General features: G+C 49.9%; 1 protein-coding gene across 1 annotated transcript in view; it reads right to left on the minus strand.

The window, feature by feature from the left end:
- Nucleotides 1–11,393, minus strand: part of CNGB1 (cyclic nucleotide gated channel subunit beta 1) — an 86,799-nt gene that overhangs the window by 52,383 nt on the left and 23,023 nt on the right. Inside the window, exons 15-16 of the mRNA XM_058440294.1 lie at nt 3,366–3,453; nt 2,588–2,714 (exon numbers count right to left, since the gene is read on the minus strand). Of these exons, the coding sequence (XP_058296277.1) occupies nt 2,588–2,714; nt 3,366–3,453 (215 nt within the window). The remainder of the gene's footprint in view (nt 1–2,587; nt 2,715–3,365; nt 3,454–11,393) is intronic.

Consider the following 11,393-nt stretch of genomic DNA (forward strand, 5'->3'; position numbering starts at 1 on the left):
AGAGAAAAATAAATGAATTGCTAATTGTGGTGGAATTTTAGGCATGAAAAGGGGGCTAAAACCCCTCAAATCACTACCACAAAGCAGGATGAAGGTATTGATTGGCAGAGGAAGAGGAGATGGTTTTCCATAAGCAACTAGTGGTCCACACCATGACCACAGCACCCAGGCAGGAAGACAACCCCAGCCATGCAGAAGCACACGCCACAGATATGAGCATGCTGGGTGGGCAAGATCGTGCTACCTAGTCGGCGGATGGAGCTCCTGCTCTCCTTGGCAAAGCTGGAATTGGACAAGGTGGTTCTCCGGGAGGTGAGGACAGGGATGCGGGTGATTGGGACGTGGTAGCTGGGCACATTAGGGAGATGCTCTACCAGGTTTTGGAGGGCAGAGGCAGAGGCCACCTGGCCAGGTAGCTGGTCCTGGACTAGGCGATTCAGCTCCATGTTCTGGCATGGTGTAGCCATGATGCTGGGACCAGAGGGTCTCAGGCAGAGGCGTGACCCTGGGGACTGCAATTAGGAGCACAGAGTTGGGGGAGACAATAGGTGGGGGTCCTCCCACCAGCCTAACACGACCAGCCTGGTGCCTACCTGCATTTTCAGCAGTGCTACCCAAAGCCAGAAGCATCACTCTTGTCCCTGGAGTTCAACGTCTAATGTGTCATCAGGTCATGTAGCTGGCCCACCCAGGAGCACCGAGGCACAGCCCAGGAAGCCCCCAACTTCTCAAGCTCCCTCCACTTACCAACCACCGGCAGCATTTCCCAAAAATATTAGAATCAAAGAACCCAGAACTCACAGTGTCTCAGATTCTTAGACCCAAGAAACCCAGGATTCGAACATTCTTAGCCTCGTAGAATTTTCCAGTCCAAAGCAGCCCTGGAGGTCAATTAATTTCACTTCCAACCAGAAGCAGTAACTCTTCCTACGGCCCTGGTTCCCCAACTGGGCTGTGCATTGGAATCACCTGGGAAGGTTTGACAATTTCTGTTACCCAGGCCCATTCCCAGAGATTCTGACTTAACGGCTGGGATGAGGCCTGGCAGCAGGAATTTTTAAATCTCCCCAGGTGATTCCAATGGGCTGTCAGGTTTGAGGAGCAGGGCTCAAGGCTATTGCCCCTCAAACACAAATGTGCAGACAAATCACCAGGAGATCTTGTTACCATGAGGCTGATTCAGCAGGTCTGGATCGCGGCCCAAGTTTCTCATTTCTAACCAGCTCCCGGGTTACACCAAAGCTGCTGGATCTAGGTCCATACTTTTAAGTGCAAATGGCTATGCCTCAGCATTTCCCAGAGTGTGGGTCCCAGACCACCTGCTTCCAAATCACCTGGGGAAGGGGCAGAACCCGCCCCACTGAACCAAGCCTGCACCTGTTTGCTCCTGGTCTTTTTCATCCATGTGGGGACCCAGCCCCAGGCCTGGACTCAGTAGGAATTCCTATAGATATGTGTTGAAGTTAACAGAGAATGCTTTTCAAAGACCAAGTAGGGAGCAAGCTCAGGACACCCAGGGTTAAGACACCTGGGCCCAGTCCCATTTCAACCTCTCACTGGCCGGGACACATTCTCATCCCAATATTGACTCCTCCCTCAGTGCCAGCCACAGTTTGGGGTACCTTTGACACATTGTCTCCCCTACTCTGCCCAGCAACCTGTGAGCTAGGTACTATTTATTGCCCCTTTTTCCTTGATTTGGAAGTCATCGTTCAGAGAAGTCACAGAACCGGCTCTGGGTCACACAGCAAGGAAGAGAGAGAGGAGCCAGAGTGAAATGCAGGTCTGTGCCTTGACCTCTTGGCCAAATCCGCACACACAGAGCCTTAGTTTTCTCATCTGTAAAATGGCCTGTCTGCCTCACAGAGCGGCTGAAGACCCATGGCGTGGGGAATGTGGAGTGTAAGGCACACAACACCTGCCGGCTGGGGGTTGCGGCCTGTCTGTCCCGGCTCCAGGGTCCAGCTGTTGCTGGACTCCTCGGGACTCTTTCTCCACCATTGCTTGAGTTCTCAGGATTGAGGGCAGGGTGGTAAATCACAGCAAAATATATGTGCTGGGTACAGCTGGGATCAGGAAAAGCTCATAAAGAGACACAGGGTCCAGGACACTCTGTTAGCAAGTTCTGGTTCCAGTTTTCTCTCAGCTATGTGATGTCTGAGCCAAACCCTCACTGGGCGGTAGCCCAAGAGCTGCATCCTCATTGAGCGGAAGTGGCAGGAGAGGCTGGCAGGAGGGACTGGCTGGGAGGGGCTGGGTCGGAGGGGTCTGCAGGAGGGGCTGGCAGGGAGAGGCTGGCAGGAAGGAGTTGGCTGGGATCGGGATTTCCCCGGCCCCACTGGGAGTCCTGGGCCTCAGTGAAATTCCTTAGAGCCTTTGAGATGTATCAGTAGGCTCTGATAATGTGGCCCCAAGACACCAAGGATGGGATTTTCCTGAAGACAGGGTGGCTGAGGGGGCAATGGGGGGAAGGAGATGGAGGGAGAGAAGGAGGGTTGCCCCTGCACGAAGGCTGCCTCCAGCCTAAAAGGACCTCAGACATTCTTGCGCAACCCATCACCACCACCACCACCACCACCACACCTACCTCCTGAACTGGGAGCCTCGGCCTCGGCCTCAGGCTCCTCGCTGGTCTCGGCCCAGTCCTGGGGCTCCTTTTCAGCCTCTTCTTCAGCCTCCTTCTCGACCTCCTCCTTGGCCTCCTCCCACAGCTTCTGCAGAGAATAAAGTGGAAACAGAAACTGTGACCATCAGCCCCCAGCCCTAGTCTCAGCAGCTCCTGTTAGATCTGCCTTCAGAAGTCCACATGGGCCCAGCTCTGCTTCTTGACCTGCCCAGCCAGTCAGGTCCTGCCAGCCCACCTTCTGGGCATCCTGGGAGTAGCCTAAACCTGTAGAGGGCAGTGCACCCAGGACCTACGGGTCCTAACAGCTGGGCGTGTAACCTGTGATGAGGGACACTCTCCTTGCAGCCTGGCACATGGAGGAACAAAGCATCGACAGCACCGCTCTTCACAGCGTGCAAGCCCATTTGGGTCCTCCTACAGGCTCAAGGGAGGCGTCTGTAGCCCCTTCGTACACAGGTGGCCACTGGAACCCAGAGTGGGGAGGCAACTTGCCCCAAGACAGGCACCCACAGGAGGACTCGAGCCGGGTTCACCCAACTCCCCACCCATGGCCTAGGCCACTATCTGACCCCTGCCAAGAGGGGGCCTCACAGGACCCGCCACCCTGCCCCCTCTGTCCTGCGGGCATCTTACCAGCCAAAACTCCACCTGTAAGCAAAGTGGACAAGGTCCCCATCCCCATCCTTCCACCAATGCCAAGCCAGGCCTCAGAGGTGCCAGTGCCTGGTGCTTCTCATACCTGGTCTGAAGCGCTCTGGGGCCAGATCCTGTCTTCTTCGCTCTGGCCCACGCCCACCTGCGACACCACACAGCTATCCAGCAGCACCCTGTGACCCGGGGCGGGGTGGAGAGGCAGGAGAAAAGAACTGCGTTAGGGGTGTTAAAGGTTTCCCCAGCACTGCTGAGGGCCACGCTCTGTGCCAGGAGCAGAGGGTATAGAGATGCCCAAGAACCAGTCTGACCCACAGGAGCCTCCAGGGCAGTGTCCTGCTAACAATCGCCCCATCTGAGACGTGCACTCAGCAAGGCACTGTGAAAGACATGCCACAACTCTGCTAGGAAGGAGGGCTTCCTGGAGGTGGTGGCCTGTAAGCTGAGCCTCCAGGATGATGATTTTACCACAAAGAATGGCGGGGAGGAAGAGGTTGTCCAGGAAATGGGAAAAGCATGTGCAAGAAATGCATGGAGGATGGTTGGAGGAGCTGTTATCTGGGGTCTCCCAGTCTCCAGGCAATCTTGGTGATGGGTACTGCATGACAAAAGTGAGGCCCAGAGAGGTGAAGTGACCTGGCGAAATCACACAGCAAATTGTCCCAAGCCACACAAACCTCAAACCCAGGCCCTGGTTCTTCCCATGCCATGAGATCAGAGCCACTGCAACTGCTGAAGTTTTCATGGGTGCCGGGCCCAGGCAGCAGGCATACATAAGTGATAGGGCCAGGGGTGAGGCTGCAGTGGGCAGGGAGGGCTGTGGCAAATTGGAGAACCCATGTCCGTTTGAAGGCAGCAACCCCACTCCGCTGGAAAAGGGGGCCCAGGTGGCCAGATCATTCCATTTTCAAACAGAGCCTGCAATATATTTCAGGCTCTGTTTCTAAGGTGAAGTTGTCTGATATTTAGATGCTGATAATTCAAATTAATATATCTTTATTAATATGTAGTAGCCAAAAGAACCTGTCTCCAGGCTAAATTAGATGTCCGTGTGTGACCTCTGAGTTAAAATGATGACTCAGGACCAGGGACTAATGTGATTTTTGTAGTTAGGATTAGTTCCTGCTTCCTAACACCCCCTCCCCACCCCTCAGACTCCTGTCATCCAGGGACTCACAGAGGATGCTCTGGGTGTCTGCTACCCAAGAAACCTGAATGCATCATTCTCTACCCAGAAGGCCAAGTCTCAGCCTTCCTGAACAAGGACGGTGGGGCAGGAAGGTGGAGACGGGATTGTTGCCTAGTCGGTCTGGAGCCAGCCGCTTGGCAGCAGAAATCAGTCGGTAATCACATTGCCATAGCGGCTCCTGGGCTGCGCGCCAGGCACTCTGCATGAAACGTCTCCCCAGATCCTCCTCCAAATTACCCTGAGAAATCTATAAACGCGATACACCACAGCAACAAAATCATATGATCATCTCAATAGATGCAGAAAAAGTAATTGACAACATTCAACATCATTCCATGATCAAATCTTTCAACAAATTACATATAGAAGAAATGGACCGCAATACAATAAAGGCCATATATGACAAGCCCACAGCTGACATCATACCTAATGGTGAAAAGCTGAAAGCTTTTCCTTTAAGATCGAGAACAAGACAAGCATGCCCACTCTCACTAGTTCTTTATTTTTCTTTTTCTTTTCTTTTTTTTTTTTTTTTTTTTGAGACAGGGTCTTACTCTGTCACCAAGGCTGGAGTGCAATGGCATGATCATGGCTCACTATAGCCTCAACCTCCTGGCATGATCATGGCTCACTACAACCTCAACCTCCCAGGCTCAAGCCATCCTCCTGCTTCAGTCTCCCAAGTAGCTGGGACTACAGGCATGCTCCTGGCTATTTTTGTTTTTGTTTTGTTTTGTTTTGTTTTATATTTTTAGTAGAGACAGGGTCTTGCTACATTGCCCAGGCTGGTCTCAAACTCCTGTGCTCAAGTGATCCTCCCACCTTGGTCTCCCAAAGTGCTAGGATTATAGGTGTGACCCACCACGCCTGGCCCACTCTCACCTCTTCTATTCAATGTAGTATAAGAGGTTCTGGCTAGAGCAATTAGGCAAGAGGAAAAAATGAAAGGCATCCAAATTGGAAGGGAAGAAATTAAATTGTTCCTCTTTGCAGATAACTTGATCTTATATATTAAAAAAAACCCTAAAGATTCCACCAAAAAACTGTTAGAACTGATAAACCAATTCAGTAAAGTTGCAGGATATAAAATCAACATAGAAAATTCAGTAGCATTTCAATATACTAACAATGAACTATCTGAAAAAGAAATGAAACAACCCGATTTACAATAGCTATAAAATAAAATAAAATGCTTAGGAACAAATTTAATCAAGAAAGTGACAGAACACTATGCTGAAAACTATAAAACATCGATGAAAGAAACTCAAGAAGATGGCTGGATGTGGTGGCTCAGTCCTGTAATCTCAGCATTTTGGGAGGCTGAGATGGGAGAATTGCTTGAGCTCAGGAGTTCGAGACCAGCCTGAACAACGTGGCAAAATCCCATCTCTATAAGATACAAAAACTAGCTGGGTGTGGTGGCATGTGCCTGTGGTCCAAGCTACTTGGAAGGCTGAGGTAGGAGGATTGCTTGAGCCTGGGAGGTGGAGGCTGCAGTGAGCTGTGATTGCACCACTGTACTCCAGCCTGGGCAGCAGAGCAAGACCCTGTCTCAAAAAAAAAAAAACAAAAAACCCTACCCACATTGATTGAACACTACTTAAACGTAAGATCTGAAACTATAAAACCAACATATAAAATATAGGGGAAAACCCTATGATATTGGTCTAAGCAATGATTTTTAAAAATATGAACTCAAGAGCACAGGCAATGAAAGCAAAAATATACAAAATGGGATTACATCAAACTAAAAAGCTTCTGCACAGCCAAGGAAACAATCAACAGAGTGAAGAAACAACCTACAGAACGGAAGAAAATATTTGCAAACCATAAGTCAAATAAGCGGTTAATATCCAAAATATATAAGAAACTCAACTCAATTGTAAGGAAAAAAACTGATTAAAAAAATGGGCAAAGAATCTGAATAGACATTTCTCAGTGTCTCAAAAGATGACATACAAATGGCCAACAGGTATATGAAAAGATGCTTGACATCACTAATCATCAGAGAAATGCAAATCAAAACCGCAATGAAATATTAACTTCTCACCTGTTAGAATGGCAATTATCAAAAAAACAAGATAGGCTGGGTGCAGTGGCTCACACCTGTAATCCAAGTACTTTGGGAGGCCGAGGTGGGTGGATCATGAGGTCAGGAGTTCGAGACCAGCCTGGCCAACATAGTGAAACCCTGTCTCTACTAGAAATACAAAAATTAGGCGGGTGTGGCAGCACGCTCCTGTAATCCCAGCTACTTGGGAGGCTGAGGCAGAAGAATCGCTTGAACCCAGGAGGCGGGGGTTGCAGTGAACTGAGATTGCGCCATTGCACTCCAGCTGGGGTGACATAGTGAGACTCTGTCCCCCGCCCCCGCCCAAAAAAAGACAAGATAGCAAGTGTTGGTGAGGATGCAGTGGAAAGGGAACACTTATACACTGTTGGTGGGATTGTAAATTAACACAGCCATTATGGAAAAGAATACGGAAGTTCCTCAAAAAGTTAAAAATGGAACTACCATATGATTCAGCTGTTGGGTACAGATCCAAGGGAAATGAAAACAGTATGTTGATAAGGTGTCTGCACTCCCATCATTGCAGCATTAATTTTTTTTTTCAAGAGAGAGTCTCGCTGTGTTGCCCAGGCTGGAGTGCAAAGATGCGATCTCAGCTCACTGCAACCTCAGCCTCCCGGGTTCAAGTGAGTCTCCTGCCTCAGCCTCCCGAGTAGCTGAGAGTATAGGCCCATGCTACCACACCCGGCTAATTTTTGTATTTTTAGTAGAGTCAGGGTTTCACCATGTTGGCCAGGCTGGTCTCGAACTCCTGACCTCATGTGATCCACCTGCCTCAGCCTCCCAAGTGTCTATCAACAGATGAGTGGATCAAGGAAATGTCCTATATATACACAATAGAATTCAGCCTTTAAGATGAAGGAAATTTTGTCATTTGTGAACCTTGAGGACATTATGTTCAGTGAAATAAGCTAAACACAGAAAGACACATACCATATGATCTCACTTATATGTGGAGTGTAAAAAAGTTGAACTCACAGAAGGAGAGAATAGAAGGGTAGTTACCAGGGGCTGGGGAGGGGTGAGAGGTGGGGAGATAGATGTTGGTTAAAGGGTACAAAGGTTCAGCTAGATAGGAAGCATAAATGTGAGGGATCTATTATACAGCCTGTGACTCTAGTTAATAGCAATGTATTGTATTTGTAAAAATTGCTAAGAGTAGATCTAAACTGTTCTCACCACAAAAAATGATGAACATATGAGGAAATGTGTATGTTAATTAGCTCGATTTAACAATGTATACATATTTCAAAACAACAATTATACACAAAAATATATACAATTTTTGTCAATTGAAAAAATAATTAAGCTGGGCACAGTGGCTCATGCCTGTAATCCCAGCACTTTGGGAGGCCGAGGCGGGCGGATCACTTGAGGTCAGAAGTTTGAGACCAGCCTGGCCAATTTGGCAAAACCCGCCTCTACTAAAAATACAAAAATTAGCCAGGCGCAGTGGTGCATGCCTGTAATCCCAGGTACTCGGGAGGCTGAGGCAGGAGAATTGCTTGAACCCAGGAGGCAGAGATTGCAGTGAGCCAGGATCGTGCCACTCCACTACCTGGGCAACAGAGCAAGACTCTGTCTTTAAAAAAAAAAGAAACAAAGAAAGAAAAAATAATTAACTTTTTAAAAGAGCCTAGGAAAAAAAAAACTCAAATCTCACATAACCCTGACAGACAGGAACTGTTACTGCTCACATGCAAGCTGAGAAAACAGAGGCTCAGAGAGTTTCGATGGCCAATCCACGGTCATACCGCCAGTGCAAGATGGGCCTGGATAAGATACTGCATCCCTGACCCCAAGGCCACGTGCTTAATGCTCTGTTTCACTGCCCGCCTCTGAGTATTTTGGAGACTGTGCCTTCTACACTAAGGAGAAGTCAGCCTTGCACAAATGGGTTAAAGACAGGTCTCCGGCTGCAAGGGGGATGATAGGATGACTTTCCTGAAATAGACACAGGGTCTGTCTCGGCTCTCTGCCTACGGCACAAAGGCTCAGAAAATCAACTGCCCACAGGCCCAGCCAGAGGCTTCCTGGGGTCCTGCTTATTCCAGTATCAGACCAGAAGCCACTGTATGGCCTTGGGCAAGTCACCTCGAAGCCCTTGGGCTGCCTCTGTCTGCTCATCTGTCAAATGGGCAGGATTTGCCTGGCCTGTGCAGCCTGACCTATTTGAGTAAGATCAGAAGGGCCAATGAGAATCTCATAGAAAGTCAAAAAAAAAGACTGCCAGATGTTGTTCTGGTGATTCTTCTGGATTCTTCATCACTAAACATTGGGAGCAGCTTTCGTTGTCTGTAATGCCAAGAATCCCAGCTCTACACTTACTGGCAGGGCCCTGTCTCTGAACCTCAGTTCTCTCATCTGTGAAATGGGATGAGAGAGTAATAGAATCTGCCATTCAGGCTGCCTTAGCCGTGAGTGGCATGGAAAAAAATCGTAAGTCAAATGGAAGCCATTATTATTGTTCTTGTCATTATTATTATTAATCCCAGAGGAGGCGGCGATCTGCAGGGTTATGAACTCACCCAAGTGGATTGAGGAACCTTTTGCACAAACATCCCCAGCTATCAAAACACCTAAACAGCCCAGTGGTGGCGCTGTCAGCATCACCAGGGGCTGTCCAGGGGCCATGTACCAAAGCCACATGGCCCCTGCTTGACAGGGTGCCCAGTGCCTGCCAAGGCCCCCTCTTGTGCAGCCCAGAAGCAGCAAGCCATCAACTTCCAGAAAGTTCCCAAGTCCCAGGGATTTCCAAGCAGAGGAACAGACAGATTGGCTGAGGTGGGCTTCCTGGAGGCCCCCCCACCTTTCCAAGTTTAAGATCCAGGGAGCAGCAGTGGCAGCCAGCTCTCAAAAGCTTACCCGTCCACTCCTCCCGCCTTGTGCCATCCCACAGGCCGTGCCCCAATGTTAAGGTCCTCACTGTCACCTTCAGCAGACTCTCCACCTGAAATCCCAGTCCCAAAAGCAGGAAGGAGGGGAGCCTTAGGGAGAGGCAGCCACCTACTTGGATCTCTCAGTCGGGGCCAGTCAGGATGCCCATGGTGCAGGGGTTCAGCTGGGGGCTGTGGCATTCATCCCAAGCCTGGGTCGGTGCATGCAAGTGGGAGCCCAGCTCCCAAGCCAGGGGCAGAGGAGCCAGCAATCCTTCCTGCTTCTAATCAGATTGAGGAGATGTGCAGGGAACGGCAGAAGCATCCCCAGGGAGGCCAGGTGGAACCAAAAGGCCTTGGTTGCTAGGGAAAGCTGAGCTGTTGCCTGTAGAGACCGGGTCTCTAGGCGACCATCTGCCTGTTACCAGGCCCTCACATCATCAGTATCCTGGGTCTCTGCAAAGCTGGCCAAGAGCATCCTTCCCCAGCCATTGACAGCCCAATTTTGCTTGCCCTGGGCCTCACACCCTCTGGCCCTGGCCCTGTGATCACCCACTCTGTCACTCCCTTGTCCCTCCCTGGGCCTGGAGCCCAAAAGTTCCCCGAGTTCAAAACTCTGGGTAAACATTTGTATGAAGACGTTCACGCCTGCGGCATCTGCCGGTAACTCTGGATGCATGTGCATGCGTGCAAGGCTGTCGTGTGGATGTGTGCAAGTGTGTACATGTGTGCCTGTGCGCACACACACATGTATGAACATGTATGAATGTGCTGCCTGTGCTTGTGCATATATGAAGGATGTGTGTGGGTATACGTGTGTGCATGCCTGTACATGTAAGTGTGTGCATAACCCAGCATGTATGTCTGTGTCGGTGTGCTGGTGTATATGGGTATAGTGCAGATATGCATGTGTGTGTGCCCATGTGTACTGCATTCTGAGAACGTGTGTATAGTTAGTACACATGTGCACATGCAGGTATGTGAGCATAGTTGATCACTGGCCTTCAAAGGGTGTCTCAGATCCAGAGCAGTGGCAAATACAGGCGTTTTCCAGCCTGGGTGTTAGGTGTACAAGTTCAGCAAGGGAGCCACCTGTAGCTATGCACTCCACACAGAAGTATAGCTCCACAGAAGGCAGAGGGCAAACAAGCTGCTCTAATGAAACCAGGCAGCAGCTAAGTTCTTCACCTTGCTGGGACTGCAGGGTGGCTCAGAAGGCAGAATTAGGACAAGTCAGAAAGGGACAGAAGCCACAGGGGAAGCAGGCTTAGCTTTGGTGTAAGAAATAATTTCACAAGTCAGCGGGGCATATGGATGAAATGGACAGCCTTTGAGAGGTTGTGAGCTCCCCATCACTGGAGGTAAGCAAGTAGAGACTGTGTGGCCTCCTGTCAAGGATGGAAAGAGTCTATGTGAACTGAGTAAGGATGGACTAAAAGCAGCTGACACTGAACAGGCTTCCAGCTCTGAAATCCTGTTTAACTATTTCCTGACTGGAACCAAAAGAGGCCATTGGGGGACGAGAACATCAGTGGCCATCGATGGGGCACTTACTCCAGGCCTGGTCCTACCACTTCCATCATCACCGCTGGCCCTGATGACCCCTCTGCAGGAGCCTTTTATTATCCCCCATTTTACAGATGTGGAGGCAGAAGCTCTGAGTAGGTACACCAGTTGCCCCGGTCATTTCACTAACAGAAGCAAAGTGGCATTGGCGTTTCTAATGCCAAAGCCTGTGTTCCTAACACTCACAGTGCTATCCTGTCTCGGGCCATGGCCAGAGGGACAGGTCAGGGAGAAAGGATGCGGGTCATGAGGTACCATGGTGGGCAGAGACACAGTGACATAATGCCAGGGGACCGGAGCAAGGACAGAGTAACTTACTGTCACCTGGCCCACCATAACAGTCTCCTCACTGTTCTCCCTGCCTCAATCTTTCTCCAACACAGCTGCCAAATCATGCCACTCTCCTGCTCATGA

Source organism: Hylobates moloch, unplaced genomic scaffold, assembly GCF_009828535.3.
Source record: "Hylobates moloch isolate HMO894 unplaced genomic scaffold, HMol_V3 SCAFFOLD_6, whole genome shotgun sequence".
Classification (NCBI taxonomy): Eukaryota; Metazoa; Chordata; class Mammalia; order Primates; family Hylobatidae; genus Hylobates; species Hylobates moloch.